Genomic DNA, 20,242 nt, shown 5'->3' on the forward strand with positions numbered 1-20,242 from the left:
AGCGTGGCAAATGAATACTAGATGGCAACTGCAAGCCCACCAAGTGATGGATCGCAGTAAAGCAAAGAGCTTGCAGCGCACTGCATGGATCCCTTCGCAGGGTACCGCACAAACCCTCTGCTCCTAACAACGAGCCATAAAGCATGGAAACGCGTGTGCATCACTGGCCAGTACAAGTTAATGGGAGTGCCTCCAGTAACATAATATTGTCCCCTTGTTTGCACCACACCTGATTAGTTAGTGCTCTCACAGGTTTAGTGAAATCCTAAACCAGAACACACTGGTCCTCATCCTTACAGATCAGAAGTATAGATGAAAACCAGAACCACCCTGGAAATGAAACAAATCTCATAGGAATGATACATCTGTAGAACAAGTTAAGTTATCCACAGCCACTGTAACAGATCAGGACAAGCTGACTCAAGTCAATGACTGAAACTTTCTGGAGGAAGAATTATGCAAGCAAAAGGCTTTTTGTGCCCTAATTTAGTAGATGCTTCCGGATCTCTGACAGGAAGGTGGGGAGAGAGCATTTCCCGAGCCCTGCTGCTTTAAAGGGCCACATCACTTCAGAAGAATAGCGGACTGCTCTGCCTGTTGCCCACCGACGGTGGATGAGAAGCCATTCGCTCCACAAATAGGCAAGTACATTTTTAAGAGCTCTCGGTAGGGAAGAGGGGTGGAGCAAACTGTCTGTTAAGTGTTCTTGTTTAGTTTTTTATCTCTTTTTGAAGTCTCCCACGGGAATGAGTCCTGGAGGTACTACTAAAATGATCCCACATTAAGCACACAAGACTATTTCCCCTGCCCAGCCCCATCGTGTACAACACACCATCCTTTGTGATGTGACAGTCCTTCTACTTCTTGGAAAAAATCGGACTAAGTCAGTTTCTTTTTTCAGACCCCTGTGGGACATTAGGGAGAGGGAAGATATCCCCCGCCACGCACGCACCTGATCTGTAAATGCGGATCAGCATCTCTTCTCTAACAAGGCTTGATAAAGTAGGGTGCAGAAGAGGGGAAAGACCCGCACGCTTTTCTTCTTCTCAATAAGTGCAGGAAGTTTTTTCATTTGTAGATCAAAGTTCTTCTTCATCACGTCTTCAGTACACCAACTGAAGCAAGAAGCAAAACTGAAACTTTGGAGTAAAAACAAGCTGCAACAAGAAACCAACAGTGATTTTGTTTCTGCCTCTCAAACACCCAGCTCTCCTCTGCAGGGGATACAGGCAGAGAACCAGGGCATACCCACGTAGCTGAGCTGGGATGATTTTTTTGTATTTTGGGGGAGATTTGCCATAGAACAACCTCTCCTACTTCCCCCCGTCAACCCGCTGTTCACATCTCAGCACTTTCACTTCCTTGCAGCAAGGCTTAGACAAAATTGTTTTTCTAACACTCTATTTCGAAACAATGCTAAACCATTCCTGTCTGCCAGGCAATGAGATGCACAGGGAAAACACTGAAGCAGTAAAAAACAGCAAGAAATTGCTCAAGCTTTTTTTCTTTTTAAACTTACATCAGGGCAAAGCATTAATTAAAGATTAACCTAGGACCTATCATGGTCCTAAATGCTTCTTCAAGGAGCAAGGTCTAGTTTAGTAATGAAAATTATTATGGTATGTACTGGTATATGCAACAAAATATCTTAACGGAAAGGACAGTAAGAGACTCCAGTGCTGAAGATCAGTACCCCCAGAGACGGCTAGCTGCGTTCTCAGTCTGCACGATGCCCCGGAGTTCACCACCAAAGGGGGATGAGTCTAAACAAGGCTCATCAGCAAGGCACAGCTCGTACTCCCACCCCTCCAAATGCTTCCCCATACACAATCCTGTGAAAGCTGTGTCCTTGTACTAACGTGGGCTTTTTTGGGTTATCATCGATTTTGAAAAGTTCTTAATAATTAAAGTAACATATTTCGTTACAACCTTCTGCTTGTATTTTGACTAATTTTGCTTAACTTGTCTTGCCTCTTTCCTAAGGCACAAGTACACTTCGCTTTGGTTCAAAAATTCATCTAGCCGCAGCAGAATGTTTAAAAAAGTCACCCAATCCATAGTAAACCAAATGGATCCAAGAGGAGACCTGGTCCCAGTTCACAGCATCTTAGACCACGAACATTTCAGACCCCTCTGTCTAGTGAGAAGAAAAAGAAAAGCCATATTCCACCCATCTCCCTGCTACAAACGGACATGGTACAGACTCGACGATGTGCTGCTGCCTGGAGAAGACAATAAAAGCACAGGTAAAGCCCACATTTATCAATCTTAAGTTCACAATTTCCATAGACAAAACACGTGGTTCATCATGGCCGAACTCTACCATGTTCCATCTTTCTAGTGTGCGCAATAGTTATAACATTGAGTCTGTGTAATCATGCTTAAGCTAATGCATCAAATTATTTCAGAGTCCCTCTTTCCCAATGGAGATGGTCAAGATTCAAGGCAATTCACAGTCAAAAAAAATGTCAGTGACAGAGTTGATGGGAGTCTAAGCCTTTGTGTTGACCCTACAAGCGTAGAGCTGAAAGGAGCTGCCTCCTTCTCCAAAGGGTGGTCCATCAAGCTGGAGAAGAACTACATACCAGTACCACAACTTGAGGCACTGAAAACGGAAAGGTAAGGCAGACAGGAAGGGAGAACGCGCCCTCCGGTCACCCTCCTCTACCCCACGCCAGGTCACACAATGGTTTTCAACAGCCAAAAACTAAGATTGAGACCCGAGAGCATGCATTCTCCCTAACTATACATACTTCTGGAGGACAGCAAAGAGAGGCGATAAAGATTCCTCACACAGCTTTGTAATGCTTACAGATTTCTTTGTAATTCAGAAAGTGGGGACACCTCAACATGGAGTGACAAGCCACCTTTTCTCACGTTTGTACCTGAGGAGCAGCACACAGATCAGGACAGATCACCTGCATCACCTGCCAGGCCACGGCCTCGCTGCCCCGGTCCCCCTCAGACACAGAAGGGGAATGCGTTGAGGACAGCAAGAATTACAGCCCGTTTCCTGCCACCTTTTTCCCCCAGAAGCCCCTTACATTGTGATATTTACGTGTACATGTACGCAACGTGAAAGGACAGCAGCATAAGGCCTTTGGCTCTAAGCAGGCTACGGTACTTTTGTCATAACTCACAGAAAAACAGACACTTTTAGCCAGGATATTGCATCCCTTTTCTCTTTTAGAAAAATAAATGTGAATCACTCCTTCATTCAACAACTAAAGAAAACACGACAAAATTTATATGTGGTTCATGAAACAATAGAAACCTCAGAGGAGGCCAGCTACGAGGAATCTACCAAGGCAGAGGGGAGCTTCATGTCCCAGCTTTACGCCAAGTTTTTTGCAAAGGTTAGATTTCTCTCCAGCCTCAGGAGCCAGTCCTTCCCAAACATCTGCATGCCATCCAGGCCTAGTAACAGATTTTTTTCATTGACCAGGGCACCAGAGAGAACCAACAAAGCATAACTATACCCAAGGGCTGCACCCTGGCATTCAGGGCAATCCAGCTGGCCATTTCAGACGGATCATGGGGTAAGTAACTTGTGCTGGATAGGAGAGCAAGAGAGGACTGAGATCCACAAAACCTGCTGCAGGATTTTAGAGGCCACGTTTGGCTCGCTTCCCCTATGCTCCCCACGCCTGCGTGGATCTTGCTGAGTATAAGCTGTCACTTTAATTTACTTGTATTTTAACACACATATTGGCCAATAGAGACCCCAGCATAAAGCACGTGACGGTAGGGAACGACGTCTAGGAATAACGAGTTTTAAATGAACGGGCAGAAGACAGATGCGCTGGAGAAGAGTGCAAACACCAGTCTGACCTACGACTAGCACATGAGATTTCAGACCTGGGATACCAGCATCTTCAGCCTTAAAAACAACCCTGGTAAAAAAAAAAAACCTATCCAGCTTTAAGTATTTGTCTAAATCAGCAATGCCCTTTTTATCCCATCGCAGATCTTGAATATTTCCCAGAAGAAAGCAGATCAATGTTCGTATCTGATGGTAAGCAATGTATTTTACTACTTCCACTTGCACTATTTTTACCCCCTTTGGGTAAGATGGAATCTCTCAGGATAAACACAAACCACCAAAAGCGATGTGTTTACTGCCTGTTACCTGAAACGTGACAACTTGCCAACTCAAAATTGCATATCACTGTCAAAAATATTCACAGAAATGTTTCAAATTCTAAAGTTAGGGGCGCCAGGGAACTTATTGTGGGATTGTCTAGCTTACAAGTGACATATTTGACTCTCTCTGGTTTTCAGGTTTCTCACAAGGCAAGTTAGGAGCACTGAAGGAAGAAGTTAAAGAGAACTGTCAAGTTTTCTCCAAGTTGTCTTCTGATCTGCGCGTCGTATTTTTAAAAGCCATCAAAGCTGTGATGAGAGACAGGAACCTCTTTCAAGAACTGACCCAGAAAGTAAGCAAAGTTGTTCTTCCTGCCAGGATTTATAAATACAGAGACATCCACGATCATCTCTCTTGCCCCAGAAGTCACCTCTCCTGTGCCACAACCATCAATCCAAAAACCCTTCTCTCGGCACATCTGTCTGGTCTTCAGCACCATACAGAGAAAGGAGGTGCTCAGGACAGAGTCAACTGCTGAAATATGTCCTGAATCTAGCCTAGATTTACCTGAAGGTATCAAACCATTTAAATTTCATATTCTGTCTTTAACTGGAGCCAGTGTGAATGCTAAAGCCTCAATTACAGCCTCATACACAGCTTAGGGAGGGGAGACACATACTAAATGACTGTTCATATGCTTCTGTAGTTAGACTGCAAGGGACTATCAGCAGCCTCTTCTCTTAAATCCTGACGTTTCTTTTTCTTTTCCACTTAGATGGAAGCAGTTCTTGATGAAACTGCTAGTTGCGAGTTGAAAACAGAAAGCCCAGACTTAAGAGACCTGTTGAGCAGCTTACAGTATTCCGCAAGACATCTTCTCCTTAAGCTGGCAGGAGCAGTCGCCTACACTCTTGACGCGTTGGATGGTAAGGCTTTCTGGCCATTTTCATAGAGAAATCCAGTAGCGCCAGAATATATTAAGGTCATTCCTACCAACAAGACTAGCAGAAAAAAACTTACAGAAAACTTAGAGAGCGCGAGAGGCTTGCAGAGGATTTACGTAAAATCATTTCTTAGATTGTGGGAATAAAGGTGGTTTATGCTGAGAGCACAGACCTGTCCGAGGCAGCTGCTGTTCAGCAACAGTTGGAGAGTCGCAGAGCAGCGACTGCCGGGAGCACGATGCCAAATTACCACTCGGTCCAGGAACAGGGTGCACAAGGGGATCCTTGAAAAGAGAGCTTGAAATCGGAATTAAAATGTGCGTAAAGACGGCAAGATCACCTCACAGGAAGAGCAGTGCAAATTCCAGGGTTCTTTTCCCCAGGCTGCCACAAAACATGGTTTAACCTCCCCTCAAGCCCTTGGTCTCTACACTCGATGTTACCGTCACCTGTACAGAGCAACAGCTGTATTCATCGCACAGGGAGGGCGCAGCAGTAATTTAGTTTAAAACGTCTGAAGAACTTTTGACTAAACAGGCAAGACAGTTGATGGTCGCCCTTCACATCTCGCCAGTTGTCTCTGAAACATTGGTGGTGGGTTTTTGGAACAAACCTGTTTTAATTCTGCAGAGCTAACGGAGGATCAGCTGCTGCTATTGCTAGAGTCTTTGGAAGAGAAGGTTGTGTCCCAACAGCTTAAGCTGGTGAGAAAACACGCATCGCGTTTGGCTCAAAATGAAGGGGCAGGGGGGTGTTATTTTAAGTAAAGCAATATTTAGATGATGATATAGGTAGCAGTATCACAACTTAAGTAACACTGGGAAAAAGGTAAGGAATAATTCCTTCAAATTTGGCAGGGATCAAAATACTCACTTTAAGAGAAATCACCCCAAGACGTGAAGACATAAGATTTCTAACCACTGTTTTGCTGATAATAAACATTAAATTGGACACAGCTGACTACCATTTTTCTTGAAATGGTAGTCAGAACTTTCCGGGTCCTTTGGCTCCAGATTTAAAAAAAAAAAAAACAAACACGAAAACACACTACAATTTTAATTTCTTGGACATAACTAATTCACAAGAAACTGGGAACTGCATACATGCACATGATATCTTTCAGGGTGAAAAGTGCCATATATAAATGTGGATTATTTAGTGCACCTGTAAGAGGTAAAGCACTTCACAAGTCAAAGAGATCATTTACATACTTAACAACTTCCACAGACAGCAGTATTAAAATACTGATTCTGGGTTTTTTTGTTGTTGCTGCGAAGGTTGAGAGCACCTTGGAACACAACATAGAACACAGGAAGGGGTGTTTCAGCGTGGATGCCAGCGTGCTCTCCTTCTCACGAGAGAAGGAACACAAATTAACCATTGCAATGGTTGAGATGAGTGGAGTGAAGCTCCAGGAAGACGGATCTGCTGTCTGTACGGAAGAAGCCTTCTCGGCCGTAGCAGCCCTGTACGCGTCTCTGTACGTCCTCAATCTTCTGAGTAACTCAGATTAGGTTACACGTGTCCTCCCATTAGGGATGATTTAAAGGGAATCACTTGACAACGTATCTGAAAGTCTCTTACTGCAAGCCAGTTTCTCTCTCCAAACTTTACCTCTCCATAGGTGAGGCATTCCTTATTAATGCTCAGTGCTGATGTGAAATGAGTAGGACAAACAGACTTAAGGCAAGAAAACTCTTTACGGAAGCCAGATACCAAAATTGATTTTCCTTTCTCCCCATATGAATGCAGAGTGCCAACTGAAAAATCCACTAGCCCAAAGAATGACAAGCCTGTCAGTTGCACTTTACGTGGTCCTGGTTTTCCTAAAAAATGCTAGCACAGAGCCACTCATGCAATCAATAAGGCACAAAGGACCAAATCAGCAATAATTCACTTACCCTGGTCACACCTGCAATTTGTGTGTGACTCAGTAAGCTGTCAAGTGGCAGAAATCTGTGGGCTCTCAGAGCATCTTAATGACGCACACCTGGTAAAACAGCACCTCCATCACAGACTACACACCCCACCAGCAGCAGGGAGGAATAAATTACAACATTTTGGAACAATGTTAAAAATAATTTGATCACTACTTTATAAATAAAGAGAATAATTTCTTACTGACTAACTGGATGTTCTTAAAGGCAGTTTTTTAATCTGCAGGTATTTTCAGTCACCCAGCGGTGCTGCCTGCCTGGAGGCCCGGCTCCTCTCAGGCTCCCGGCGGAAGGGGGTGCCCTCAGCAAGGGGGGTGCTGCTTACCTGGGTGGTCACTGATGGCTCTGAGGGCATCACCAGCACGAGTGGCCTGGCCATGCTCCGCACCAGCTATGAGGGGAGCGCGGCCCGAGCCCCTCAAAGGCGGGGGGGGGAACGGCGGCCGCTCCCCGAGGTAGAGCCCGGCAGCCTCGCACCTCGCCTCAGCGCGGCAGCCGAGAAGCGTCCGCGCATGCGCCGCGAAACGGGCGTGAATAGCCGAGCGGCGGGCAGAAATACCCGAGCGCCTGTCGGAAACACCCGAGAGCATGGCGGAAATACCCGAGCGGGCGCGGCGGAAGGAGCCGAACGGTGTCGTGCTCGGCGCTCGACCGCACGGGCCTGGCGGCGAGGCCGGTGCGGCTGGTCGGGCCTGGCGACTCCCGGCGTGCCCCGCGGTTGTTGCAGTGTCACGGCCGGCCCGGCGCGCCCGGCCATGAAGCAGGAGGGCGCGTCCCGCCGCCGCGGCGACAAGGCCAAGGCCCCCCCCGACGGGCCGCCGCCCGCTCCCCCCGACGTGGAGATGCAGGAGGAGGCAGCGGCGGCCGAAACGGCTGGGGAGCGGCAGCCGCAGCGAGAGCTTGACGCCGTCACGTTGGAGGGTGAGGGGGGGGCGCGGGAGCCCCGGGCTGAGGGGAACGGGGAGGGGCGGGAGGGGGGTCCCTGAGGGGGGAGGTAGCTGAGAGGGGTCCCTGTAACGGGGATCTGTGGCGGCGGGTGTCGGCTGGGGGAGAGGGGGAGCAGGGCCAGCTCGGGGGGCCCGCGCGAGGCATCCTTGTAGGAGAGGGGGCTGGGGGAGGAAGGGGAACGGGGGGGCTTTAGGGAGCCCTGGGAGGGGGGGATCCTTGTAGAGGAGGGAGAATGCGGGGGTGCCTGTGGGGGAAGGAGCGGGGGAGTGTAGGTGGGGGAGAGGTGGAAAGCGTCTCAGAGGAGGGGAATGGGGGATCGCAGCGGGGAAAAGGAGTTGGGGGGCCCTGTGAGGGACAGGGAGGTGGGAGGTGTGTTTTTGGGGGAACCCCTGGGAGGGTCCCTGTGAGGACGGGTTGCAAGGGGCAGGCAAGGGCAGGGGGAGCTGCAGAGACATCGTGGTGGGACCCCGCGGGGCTGCGGAGGGTGGCTGGAGCCCTTAGGGTGAATGAGGGGAAGGGATCTCTGGAGGGGTCTTTTCCAGCCCCCTGCTCTGAGCAGGGACGGCCGCGGGGTCAGGTCACACAGCCCCGGTGCCACGAGCGGACAGAGGGACCCAACAGCCGCAGGACGGGGCACCCTCCTGGAGGGATCCCGGCGCCCGCTTCGCCCTGGTGCGTCCTTCGGCAGGGGCCTCTGGGAGACGCGTGCTGACGGCGCATCCCTTGTGCCCCCGCAGATATCAAAGAGCACGTGAAGCAGCTGGAGAAGGCCGTGTCGGGGAAGGAGCCGCGCTACGTCCTCCGTGCCTTGCGGGCTCTGCCCTCCACCTCCCGCCGACTCAACTCCAACGTGCTTCACAAAGCCATCAATGGCTTCTTCACCTCCAACAGCTCCATGCGGGACTTCCTCCTCGGCTTTCTGGAGGAGGTACTGCGGCAGGGGATGGGGAGAGACCACCGGCTGCGGAGGGGACACCTTTCCTGCACTGAGGAGCCTCCAGAGCGCCGCTGGGCGGGGCGGGAGGGCACTGGGAACAGCGGGAGCTTGGGGACGCTTGGGACACGTAGCCCGGCTGCTCGGGAGCGCGTGTGAGATGAGCTGGGTCGCTGCAGCTCTTGGCAGGGATGGGGCTGTAGTGCCAGCAGCCTGGGCTGGCTCCCTCGTCACACCGGGCTGGGGACAGGCCTCGCTGAGGCGGAGGCGTGGGGAGCGCTGGGTGGGCGGGGGGTCGACGCGGGAGGCCGGGGGTCCAGCCTGTCTCTCTCCCCCCAGTCCATGGACACGGAAGCCGAGCTGCAGTTTCGCCCACGGACGGGTAAAGCGGCCTCAGCCCCTCTCCTGCCAGAAGTGGAGACCTACCTCCAGCTGCTTCTCGTCATCTACCTGATGAACAGCAAGCGATACCCGGAGGTGAGATTCCCTGCGCTCTGTAGCTCTGAAGCTGAGCTCTTCGAGTGGTGCTCCTGCGCCAGGCAGGGTCTGCGGAGCCTCGGGGACCTGCCTGTCTGTGGCCCCGCACTCTCCCCTTTGTTTCAGCTGTGTCTGGAGGCAGCCCCCGGGCTCAGTCCCGCGCCCTGGCCATCTCTCTGCTCTTCCTGGGCAGCAGTTCCTCTTCTCTGATCTCTGTTCCCCTCCTGCAGGCTCAGAAAGTGTCCGACGACCTGATGCAGAAGATCAGTTCCCAAAACCGCCGGGCCCTTGACCTGGTGGTGGCAAAATGTTACTACTACCACTCCCGCATCTACGAATTCCTGAATAAACTCGACGTGGTCAGGAGGTAGGGTGGATCCCGCCTGCGGGCGCTCGCTGAGCTCGGTCCCGCGCGCCCTGGTGAGCAGGGCTGTTTCTTTCCTCCTCCCTGACGCGCTCTCTCCCTTTCCTGCAGCTTCCTGCACGCCCGGCTGCGGACGGCCACGCTGCGCCACGATGCGGACGGGCAAGCCACCCTCCTGAACCTGCTGCTGAGGAACTATCTCCACTACAACCTCTATGACCAAGCAGAAAAGCTCGTCTCCAAGTCCGTGTTTCCCGAGCAGGCCAACAACAACGAGTGGGCTCGGTACCTCTATTACACAGGTGAGACGCAGAGGGACCCGCACGGCGCTGGCAGCTCGGGCTGCACCCGAGATCGAGGGCTCTGGTTCCTCAGAGAACCCGTCTGAGCAGCTGGAGATGGGGCTTCCAGGCAGGATTTGAAGCCCCGTCCGGGTGGATCCAGTTGGATTAACTCAGTGGCTTTTTCAAACGCCTTCTGCCCCATGTGAACACAGGGCGCATCAAGGCCATCCAGCTGGAGTACTCGGAGGCGCGGAGGACCATGACGAACGCCCTGCGGAAGGCTCCGCAGCACACGGCCGTCGGCTTCAAGCAGACGGTGAGCGGGGACGGGAAGCGTGCGGGGCCCGGTCCCTCCTGGGTCCCCAGGGAAGCTGCCTCCGGGTCGGGCCCCGCGGGGACTCAGGGTCTCTTTCTGCTCAAGGTGCACAAGCTGCTCATCGTGGTGGAGCTGCTGCTCGGGGAGATCCCGGACAGGCTCCAGTTCAGACAACCCTCGCTCAAGCGGTCGCTCATGCCCTACTTCCTCCTGACTCAGGGTACGAGCGGCCGCTCCTGCCCGCGCTCAGTCCCTCGCAACAACGTCCCGGGCTCCGAGGGAGCGGAATCCCTGGGCGGGGGGCAGAGCAGTGGGGGGTTCTCTCCTCTGCCCAGCTGCAGGGACTCCGCTTGGGGCGGAGGAGGCAGCTCCTAAGAGGAGGGGCTGGCAGGCCCGGCAGTCAGCCCTGCCTCGCCTTCCCCACCGCGCCCCGGCCCTCGCCCCTTCCCCCATTAACACATTCTCTCCCCCAGCCGTCAGGACCGGGAACCTGGCCAAGTTCAACCAAGTCCTCGATCAGTTTGGGGACAAGTTCCAGGCCGACGGCACCTACACCCTGATCATTCGCCTGCGGCACAACGTCATCAAGACAGGTAGGAGACTGCTGCTGCGGTGTTTGGGCTTGGCGGGCCCGGGGCTGCCTGGCCTGGGGGGCTCCACTCGCGTTCCTCCCCCGCAGGTGTCCGTATGATCAGCCTCTCCTATTCTCGCATCTCCCTGGCCGATATTGCCCAGAAGCTGCAGCTGGACAGTCCGGAGGATGCGGAGTTCATTGTCGCCAAGGTAGCTGCCTGTGAAGTCCTGGACTGCCCGCAGCCCCCGTTTCTGGCGGCTGGCCTCGCTCTCCTGCCGGGCTGCCTCTGCCTCTCCCTGCAGCGCTGCCTTCCCGGGGCAGTCGCTGGTTTTAGGTTGAGGCTCCTCCGGGGGATGCTGGGGACACTCAGGGCACCAAGTCCCCTCTCTGTGCGCTGTGTCCTGAGCCCACCGCTCCTGTCACAGCAGCCAGCTCCTCCCTTCACCCCAAACTGCTGCCTCAGCCCTCGGAGACAGCGGGTGCCCTGACCGCGTGCCCTCCGGCTTGCAGGCCATTCGGGACGGCGTGATCGAGGCCAGCATTAACCACGAGAAGGGCTACGTCCAGTCGAAGGAAATGATCGACATCTACTCCACCCGGGAGCCCCAGCTGGCGTTTCACCAGCGCATCTCTTTCTGCCTCGACATCCACAACATGTCCGTCAAGGTGAGCGCGGCAGGTCCCCGGGCGAGGGGCTGGCAGGGCCCGGCTGGGCAGGGCAGCGGGGCAGAGTTGGGGCGTTTCGCAGCTCAGAGCTTCTCCTCTCCCTTCTTTTTTCCAGGCCATGAGGTTCCCACCCAAATCTTATAACAAGGACTTGGAATCTGCAGAGGTGAGATCCCGTCGGGGTCTCTGCAGCCTGCTGCCAGAAACCGCTCGTGCTGCAGCCACCGAGGCCACGGGAAGGACGCGGCTCCTGCCCCCCAGCTGCCACCAACCTCTGCCTTTGCCTTCCAGGAGCGCCGGGAGCGCGAGCAGCAGGACCTGGAGTTCGCAAAGGAGATGGCAGAGGACGATGACGACGGTTTTCCGTGACTCTCTGGCCTGGCTGTATTTTTTTATTTGTCCCTAGGGAAGATGCTGTCTGAGCAGAGCTCCCCCACGCAGCCCCGGTCCCCCGTCTGCCTTTCTTTTAAAAATACCTGCATGTCTGTACTGTGGGAGGGGGACACGGGGGTTCCCTGGGCCCGGCCACAGGCCCTGCTCTGCCGTCCCCCTGCCACCCGCGGCGGGAACCCCCTTCCCCAATAAACAAACATTCTTTTAAGGTTGCTGGTGGTCACGGTCGTTGCTGAGCCCGGCAGAGGCGCAGACCAGCCCATGAATTGGGAGCTCCCGGGGAAGCAGGGCCGGGGCTGGCGGGGGCAGGAGCACGGCTCCGCGGGGACCGCGGGTGCCCCCAGCTCTCGCAACAATAACGGGGTCAAACTTTGTTAAGCTTCAATTATGACTTTTAAAATAAAAGTTGGAAAAACACCAGCCTGGCCTGCTCCTGCCGTGGGTTTGTTGTGACTGCGAGCGCGTGCGGGGTGACTTCTGTCACCTGCTCCCCTCCCCGCGGCTGGGGGCTGGGGCTGGCCCAGGCCGCCCCCGGGGGCTGGACCTGGCGTCCCGGCTGTGCCGGGACCGGCCCCAGGAGCTCAGGGCCGGGGTGCCGGGGGCCCCGGGACCTGTGGGCCAGCCCGGAGCTGAGCCAGGGCCGGGCAGGGAGCGCCTCGGCCGGCGACAAGGGACACCGTCTGCTCCAGCCCCCGGATCCTCTTTCCCAAAAAACGGCTTTGTTCTGCTGACAAAGGCCAGAGCAGGGATTGCCGGGACCAGCACGGCCGAGCCCTGCCACCCCCGAGCCCTGCCGGGAAAGGCACGGGGGTCAGCCTGGGGCCTCCTTGTCCCCCCCAGCCCCACCAGCTCTAGGGAGTGATGGGGACAAGGGACATGCAGCCACCCCGGTGGGTCCCACCGGCATCTGGGCTCATCCTCTGGGGAAATCCGGGAATCTCCCAGCGTGCCGATGCCGGGCCGGCAGCCAGGGGCCGAGGGTCGAGCGTGGGGCTGCCCCAGGGCGATGGACGCAGCCTGTCCCTGCTCCGGGGCCACCCCTGGGGTCCCTGGGCCAGACCCCCCTGGCCAAGGCGGAGCAGGGAAGGCAAGAGCCCAGGGAGTGCCGGATCCGGCACGGGGGACACAGGGACACCCCGAAGCGCTCGCTTCTTGGCAGATTACGGGAAGGGGCCGAGGGTGCCTGGGTCAGGCCCCGTGGAGAGGAAGGGTGGCCACGAGGCAGAACCGCGGGTGTCCAGGACAGTCCCTGGGGCCAGGCCGGGCAGTGCTGGCCCCGGAGCGGGGTGTGCCGGGCCAGCTCCACCGCCCGCGCCCCAACACCCACGGGGTTTCGGGTCCGGCCACCACTTCCTTCCTTGGAAAGCTGACGGGGGCTTTGGGCCCCACCAGGCGCTGATTCACACACCCACCCCCCCCCCCGATTCCTGAAAGCACGGACCTGCTGAGATGGCAGCTCCGCTCTGGGGCACAGGGTGATCCTCCAGGCGCTCGGGCACCCCACGCAAAGCCCCCTCAATGGCCACCAGCTCCAGAAGGGCCCTGGCTTCCCCCAGCTCCGGGGGGAGCAAAGGCAGAGCCAGGAGGGGGTTTCTCCCAGGAAATCCCGTGAACAGGCTCCAGTGCCGAGGTCCTTTCACGCAGCCTGAGGGCAGAACACACAGTGCTGCCAGGTCCTAGGAAGGGAAGTTGTCATTAGGTTTCAGAGTTAACACCTGCCTTGTGCTGGGTGAGGCCCTGGGTGGTACTCACGGATTGACTGCAGCTGCTGGGGGTTCCTTTCCCCAGCTGGAGGCGGGAGCAGCTCCCAGGGCTTGGGGCTCTCTGCCAGCTGTACCCCGTGGGCTGTACCCCACCCCGGTGCGCACCGAGGTCTGCAGCGTGCGAGGACGGGGGTCCCGTCCCCATCCCCATCCCCACGGCCTGCAGTGATGGGACCCAGGCTGGGGGTTGGTGGCGCAGAGGGAGACCTCCCGGCTCAGCACTGCCCCAGGGTCGCCCTGCCCGGACCCTCCCCAGGCTCTGGGGTTGTGGGTCCAGTGGGTGCCTCCCGTGCCCCGGCTGGCCCGTGCCAGGCAGGAGGCGGCCCAGTTGGCACCGGCCCAGCAGATCATCCTGGAAGCACTTGCGGGAACCGGCACAAGCCAAAATTCCCGCGTCAGCATGGCGGGGCCGCGGCGGGGCAGGGAGCAGCCGGCCCCGCTCCCAGGCTGCCCTGGCAGCCGCTTCCCCGAAGGGGCAGGCGGGGACGGCCCCTCGCCGGGGGGGGAGGGGTTGGGCCCCCGATGCAGCTGGGTGCTCGGTGGTGCACACAGGGATGCTGAGCACAGCCCGGCCCCGCAGCACCTAGCAGGGCAGGATCTGGCCCTGGGGTGCTGAGCCGGGGTGTTGTGGCCCTGGGCGGGTGCCTGGACCGAGTCTCACCTTGGCCACCTCCAGCTGGTCCCAGCACTGTGAAGGTCACACCCCCGGTGCCCACCCTGACGCCGGGGTGAGGGGCTCGGGCAGCTGGTGGGGGCGACGTCCGCATGGGCTGGGGATGGCGACGATCCCGGCGGGACGCCAGCTGTGAAAAGCCACCATCCCCTCGCCCGGTCACCTGCGAGTGACCCTGCGGTGCTGGGCACTGGCCAGCCTGGCCAGCGAGGCGGGAGCCTTGCAAGCAGGTTAATGAGTCACCGAGCCACCACCAGCACCATTCCAGCACCCAGCACCCGCCCCGGTGCCAGGGCTCCGCCAGGCGCCTGCCGCACCGAGGGGCACCGCTGCCCCGGGAAAGCACCGCAGGCAGCGAGGTGTGGGCAGCGGCCGGGGGCACCCAGCTCCCAGGATTTGCATGTTGGTGATTAAGACAATGAGGCAATCGTCACTGTTGCCACATCAGTGTGAATCCCCGGAGCCCGCTATAAATGCCCTAATCGATGAGGCCGCGCAGAGCCGGGGCAGGAGCGAGCTGTGCCGGGCCGGGCCACGCGTGCAGAGGGGAGACGCCGAGCCGGGCACCATGTGCTTCCTCACCCGTGAGTACCCACAGCCCCAGCACCCACTGCACCCACTGCCCCCACAGCACCCATTGCACCCACTGCTCCCACTGCCCCCACAAAACCCACTCTACCTGTAGCACCCGCTGCACCCGCTGCACCCGCGCACCCAGAGCCCCCAGCCCGCTGCCCTGGGGCCCCAGCACCGTGGGGCTGGTGGGACGCAGGGAGCACCTGGTCCCCCTCCCCCTTTCGGGGGGTCTCTGCCCCTTCCCCAGGCTGCGTTGGTGCCGCCATCCCCGGGGGGCATCTGGTTGCTGAGCGCAGCGCTGGGTTGGGGACGGGTGTCCCCCCGGGGCGGGCGCTGAGCCGCTGTCCCCGCAGGCGTGCTGGCGCTGCTGCTGGGCGCGCTGCTGTGGGCGCCGTGGCGGGCGCTGCACGGGGCGCCGCTGGCCGAGCTCTCGGGGGACCAGGACTTCCAGCTCTTCCTGCACAAGAACCTCGAGTTCACTCGCAAGATCAAGGGGGACGTGGCCACGCTGCAGCGCATGGTGGTGAGTGCCGGGTGCCGCGGCGGGGGGGACGGTGGCTGCGGGCGCTGCAGGGTCGCAGATAAGGTGACCTTCCCCTCCCCGGCCTTATCGGCACCGTGAGGCCAGGAGCCAGCGGTGTCCCCTGCGCCTCCTGCTGCGCTGCTCAGCCCCAGGGTCCTGGGGCACCCGCAGGGGCTGTGGCCAGCACAGCCCCGCTGCTCCCTCGGGGACGCGTGGGGACCTCCCTGGGGCACGCACCGGCCGGCACCGCTGTGCTGCAGTTTGCTCTTGTCCCGTCCCCTTCTCACTGGGCAGCAAGTCCACCCCATGCCCTCCCTCCTCCTGGCTGGGCTGTGGGGGGGTCCCGCACCCCAGGGACAGGGTGTTGGGGGGCGCGGCAGGGTCCTCTGGCCGCCCTGACCCCGTCCCCCTCGGCCGCAGTGCGACACCTTCCAGCTGTGCAAGGAGGAAGAGCTGCTGCTGGTGCGGCAGGACCTTGGCATTGCGCAGGTGCCGCTGGAGCAGTGCCACAGCCGCACCTTCCAGGCGGTGAGTGCGGGCAGCCCACCCCTGCCACGAGCTGGCCGGTCTCAGCCCCGCCGGCTTCACCACTGCTTGGAGCAGCCTGAAGCCTGCCGTGGTTCGGGCGCGGTGGCCGGGCTGTGCCGAGTCCCGCTGACCGCGCCGTGCCCGCCCGCAGGAGGCCTGCTTCAGCCAGATCCGCGACGGGCTCCGCACCTACCATGGCTCCCTCGCCGCCGTCCTGGAGCTGCTGCCCGCGCACGCCGGCCTGGTGGAGACCCTGCAGCTGGACGCTGCCAACCTCTCCTCCAACATCCAGCAGCAGGTGAGGGGGGAACGGGGGGTTTGGGGGGACGGGGTGGGCATGCGCGGGGTCTGCACCCCCAGGGAGATGGGGAGGGCACGCGGGGGCATGGGGTCCGCATTCCTGGGGTGACAGGGAGGACACGGCAGGGCCACGGGGCTCTGCATCCCCGGGCTCGCACCAGCTCTGCAGGCACCATCGGGATGCTGCCGCGCTCCCGAGGCGTCTCCGGGTCTGGAGCTGATGCCTCTGCCTCTGCCCGGCTGCAGGTGGAGGACCTGGGCCTGGCCACAGTGACGTACCCCACGGAGCACCGGGGCCCCCTCCCCGCCTTCTCCTCCCGCTTCCACCACCAGGTCGGCGGCTTCTTCATCCTGGCCAACTTCCAGCGGTTCCTGGAGACGGCGTACCGGGCGCTGCGGCACCTCGCCCGCCTCTGACGCCCGGCCCCGGGCCACTGCACACTATTTATTTATGTCCCAGCCTGAGCGACCTTCCCCGGGAGTGCCCGGCTTTTCTGCTTATTTAATATTTATCGCTATTTAATATTTATCTGGCTGGGGATGCTCCCCCACCCATCAGACCCTGACCAGGGCAGTCGGCCCTGCGGTGGCATCCGTGCACGGGTATCTGTGCGCAGCATCACCCTTGTTTAATATTTAAACAAAAGCGTATCTCTGCTACGAGGTTCGGGAGCTGGGCTGAGCCCCCGCAGCTGCTGCAGGCACCGCGTGTGCCTCGATTTCCCCATGGCTCGCACAGGCCGCTGTGGGTACCCCTGCAGCATCCCACCTGGCCAAGGGGAAACCGTCTTCATCCGTGGATGAAGCTGCTTCAGAGCAGCATCCCTCTGCCTGGGCTGCAGCCTGCAGGGACAGCTCTGACTGGTGTTATTTCTATTAGGCATAGTTAAATTAATATTTATTAGCCATTAGGTAAGGAGGAGGGAGGGGAGGACGGAGGTGCCGTAGGGATGCAGCAGCCTCCCGGGATGAGGCTTTTCCAGGGGAGCCCCAGCACCTTTGGGGGCTGTGGCTTCACTCTGCCAGCGCCCGTCCCCCTTCCCTGCTAAACTCAGCGTATTTATTGCAGTTTAACTTATTTGCACCCATCTCCTGGCCCGGGGGAGCAGCTTGGTGCTGCCGCAGTCCTGTCCGCTCCGAGCCCAGCACAGCCCCGGCGCAGCCCCCAGTCTCGTGGCTGTGCCAGCAGCTCCCACCGGCCCACGCAGCCGTATTTGCGTATTGGAAATTTCACAGCCTGCCCCGGCGGGGCTCTCAAGCGGTGTTTTGTACTGTATTTATTGCTGCAGCTGGGCGAGCCCCAGAGAAATACGTGCTATTTTTTATATGCAATAAAAATTGAAATAAACTCTTATTTTTGCTCCAGAGTCCGGGCTGTCTGCCTTTCCTGCTGCCTCCTGCCTGCGCGGGGGGGATGCTGCGTGGCCGGGGCGTGGGGACACAGGGAGAGAGACGGGACACGGGGGAACGGGCTCATTTCCACCATGGCCGCTGGCACCGGCTCAGCAGTGCCCAGCCCGGGTGAAAACCAGCACCCCCGGCCCTCCTGCCCCTGCAACACGGCACAAGCCCCCCGCGGGCCGGGAAGCACCTGCGGGGCGGCCGGGTGCAGCCGCCCGGCTGCCCGGGGGTGGCAGCTTCCTCCCGCACCCGGCAGCGCCGCTTGGGCAAGAGCCGATTCCTAGAAAGCGCCGGAGCTCGCCTGCGCCGAGCTGAGGGCGGCAGCCCGGGGCCATGGGGAGCAGCCCTGGCACTGGCACCGGCACCACGGCGGGACCTGCCGGCGGCTGGGGGGGCTCCCGCCAGCCCCGGCAGCGCGGAGCATCCCCGTCCCGTGCAGGGATGGCCGGGAGGGTGAGCACAGGTGCCGCAAGTGCCCAGGGGCTCTGCTGCGGCAGCGGAGCCGACCTGGGCGCTGTGCCCTCACCGCAGGTCCTGGGGTTGGCAGCAGCGGGGGGGCCCGGCCACCCCTCCTTTGCCGCTGCCACAAGGGGAATCTGCCCCAGAGCTGCCCAGGGACGCGCCTGGAGCCCTCCCGGAGCCGCCACGATGGGACGGGACTTCCAGCAGTGAGAAAGGCAAGGCGGACGGACGAACGGATGTGCCCGAGTGAAGCTGGCAGAGCCAGGACACCCGGGCATCTCCCCTCACCCTGGCAAGCCCCCACAGCCGTCCCCAGCCAGCCCACGGCCTCTCCCCACTCTCCTGCGGGTGTTTGGCCACTGCGGGCTGTCCCTGCACTCCCGGGCTTGCACCAGCCCCGCTTCCTCCCACCAGTCCCGTGCTCGCGTCCCATGACCACCAGCATCCCCGCACCACACTCAGCCCGGCCACGGCGGAGACGGAGCTGAGCTCCGGTGGGTGTCAGGGGGTCCCTATTCCTGCCTTCCCCCAATTTCCCAGCCCCAGGAAGGGGCAGCCATGAGGCTGGAGCCCCACTGCCGCCCACCGCCCCATCCCAGACCATCGTCGCTATCCCGCTGCGGGGAAGCCGCCGCTGCCCGTGCTTGTTTGGCCACACACCCTGCCCGCAGCAGCTCCCAGGAGAGCAACCGGCGAGAGCCATTGCTCCTTCCTCCCCCGGCTTATCAGCGCTTACAGGAAACCCCTTCTCCCGCTCCAGCCCTTTCCTGGAAGGTGAAGCACCGGGCGCCAATGCTGAGCGCGGGGCTGCCGCCGGCAAATATTGACAGAGCTGAGAAGGCCAAGAGCACCAGGTCCTGCTCTTTGCTCCAAGCTAACAGTAAAGAGCCACCCCTGGGCGAGCAGGCGCTTGCCACCGGTCCGGGACAGAGGTGCCTGGGCAGGTCGGTGCCAGCTCAGTGCAGGACTCATGCCCGAGTCAGGCCCAGCGGGGAGCAGCACCGGCCGCGGCACAGCGCGGGCACCGAGCCCTCCGGCGGGGCAGCCCTCGGCCCACTCACCCTCCACCCCACGTCCCGCCCCGGTGCGTGCAGCAGCTCCGCCAGCCGCTCCACCCAGCCCTGCGACCTGCTCTCCATCCGCCCTCGTAGCAGGGGCCGGTGTGTGCCAGCCTGCTGCCCGCTCGGGGCCGGACTCACGGGAGGCAGCGGGAAGGGGCAGGATGCTCGGGTGTGCGATAGCCAGCCGCTCCCCGGGCCCCCACACAAGCACCCGCAGCCACCCCGAGCACGGCAAGGCTCCTCCGCCAACCGCATCGGGGTCTTTCCCTCCAGCAAAGCCCTTGAGCAGCCAAGAGCTGAGATCATCCCGGGGAGCAGGCAGCGGTCCAGCTGCCTTTTCCCCGGCCAGAATTGACCCAAATCCTGCGGCACCACTCCGGGGCCTCCCTGCGCCACATTTGGAGCCCCCCAAAATCGGGGCTGTGAACCCCGCTAATGCCAAGGGGGGTAGGAGGCACAGCCCAGCCCCGGGGATGCAGCAGGGACCGGGCTCTGAGCCGAGGCACCCCCAGGGGAAGGCTGGGGCCCGGCTACCCCAGGCACCGCTTCCCCCTTTCTCGTGAGTCAAGCAGAAAACGTAAATGAAAGGAGCAGAGGCGAAGGTGTCCCGGCCCTGCCACCCCCTCCGGGTCGGGGTTTCGTGACAGTTACAGGTGGATTCACTGCCAAAGCAGCTGACTGGGTGCCGGGACAGCCCCGCGGAGGAGCCTCTCCCAGCACGAGGCCGGCGCGGCGCTGGCGAGGCCGTGGTTACTCACTGGCCCTTGGGTGCCGCGCTCACCGCCGGGGACGCGGGGTGAACTCATGCTCACGTGGAGGAATTTCCAACAAGAATTTGCTTGCAGCTTACAGCACGGCAGGAAAGCATCTCCGCTCCACCCAGCCGCACATCTGCAGCTGGCCGGCCACAGGCACCCGCTCCCCAGACGGAGCGTCGCGGGCAGCCCACTGCCCTCCCGGGCTGCTGCGGGGTCAGGGCAGGCGGGTTAGGGACAGAGCGAGTGTCATTTCCCTCCCCTGCCCAGCGCAGCTCT

At 59.4% G+C, this 20,242-nt stretch overlaps 3 protein-coding genes across 4 annotated transcripts; all 3 read left to right on the forward strand.

Annotated features, from left to right (window-relative positions):
• The first annotated feature begins 556 nt into the window (after positions 1–556).
• GSDMA (gasdermin A) lies at positions 557–7,154 on the forward strand. The gene is made up of 10 exons (XM_075171585.1): positions 557–641; positions 1,984–2,246; positions 2,409–2,619; positions 3,191–3,356; positions 3,446–3,539; positions 3,968–4,015; positions 4,282–4,436; positions 4,860–5,010; positions 5,659–5,732; positions 6,306–7,154. The coding sequence occupies exons 2-10, from the start codon at positions 2,033–2,035 to the stop codon at positions 6,540–6,542; spliced, it is 1,350 nt and encodes a 449-aa protein (XP_075027686.1). The 5' UTR covers positions 557–641; positions 1,984–2,032; the 3' UTR covers positions 6,543–7,154.
• Positions 7,155–7,672: 518 nt separating this feature from the next.
• On the forward strand, positions 7,673–12,341 carry PSMD3 (proteasome 26S subunit, non-ATPase 3). Of its 2 annotated transcripts, none has more exons than XM_075171590.1 (12): positions 7,673–7,886; positions 8,651–8,841; positions 9,187–9,324; positions 9,555–9,691; positions 9,800–9,990; positions 10,185–10,288; positions 10,394–10,508; positions 10,762–10,881; positions 10,968–11,071; positions 11,373–11,528; positions 11,611–11,694; positions 11,820–12,341. In XM_075171590.1, the coding sequence occupies exons 1-12, from the start codon at positions 7,721–7,723 to the stop codon at positions 11,895–11,897; spliced, it is 1,584 nt and encodes a 527-aa protein (XP_075027691.1). In that variant the 5' UTR covers positions 7,673–7,720; the 3' UTR covers positions 11,898–12,341. The 2 variants fall into 2 exon arrangements, with proteins under 2 accessions (XP_075027691.1, XP_075027690.1); XM_075171589.1 differs by having other exon boundaries at positions 7,675–7,886; positions 11,644–11,694.
• Positions 12,342–14,925: 2,584 nt separating this feature from the next.
• On the forward strand, positions 14,926–16,701 carry CSF3 (colony stimulating factor 3). Its single transcript, XM_075171885.1, has 5 exons — positions 14,926–14,941; positions 15,287–15,456; positions 15,877–15,984; positions 16,136–16,282; positions 16,531–16,701. Exons 1-5 carry the CDS (start codon positions 14,926–14,928, stop codon positions 16,699–16,701), a joined length of 612 nt encoding a protein of 203 aa, XP_075027986.1.
• Positions 16,702–20,242: the final 3,541 nt, after the last annotated feature.

This window comes from Calonectris borealis, chromosome 22 (genome assembly GCF_964195595.1).
Source record: "Calonectris borealis chromosome 22, bCalBor7.hap1.2, whole genome shotgun sequence".
In the NCBI taxonomy this organism is placed as follows: domain Eukaryota; kingdom Metazoa; phylum Chordata; class Aves; order Procellariiformes; family Procellariidae; genus Calonectris; species Calonectris borealis.

Coding starts and splice junctions, on each gene's coding strand:
- GSDMA (XM_075171585.1), top strand. CDS start 2,033: ATGTTTAAAAAAGTCACCCAATCCATAGTAAACCAAATGGATCCAAGA. Junction 5,011..5,658: donor CACTCTTGACGCGTTGGATG/GTAAGGCTTTCT, acceptor TTAATTCTGCAG/AGCTAACGGAGGATCAGCTG. Junction 5,733..6,305: donor TGTCCCAACAGCTTAAGCTG/GTGAGAAAACAC, acceptor GTTGCTGCGAAG/GTTGAGAGCACCTTGGAACA.
- PSMD3 (XM_075171590.1), top strand. CDS start 7,721: ATGAAGCAGGAGGGCGCGTCCCGCCGCCGCGGCGACAAGGCCAAGGCC. Junction 9,991..10,184: donor TCGGTACCTCTATTACACAG/GTGAGACGCAGA, acceptor ATGTGAACACAG/GGCGCATCAAGGCCATCCAG. Junction 11,529..11,610: donor TCCACAACATGTCCGTCAAG/GTGAGCGCGGCA, acceptor GGCGTTTCGCAG/CTCAGAGCTTCTCCTCTCCC.
- CSF3 (XM_075171885.1), top strand. Junction 15,457..15,876: donor CCACGCTGCAGCGCATGGTG/GTGAGTGCCGGG, acceptor CCTCGGCCGCAG/TGCGACACCTTCCAGCTGTG. Junction 15,985..16,135: donor ACAGCCGCACCTTCCAGGCG/GTGAGTGCGGGC, acceptor GCCCGCCCGCAG/GAGGCCTGCTTCAGCCAGAT.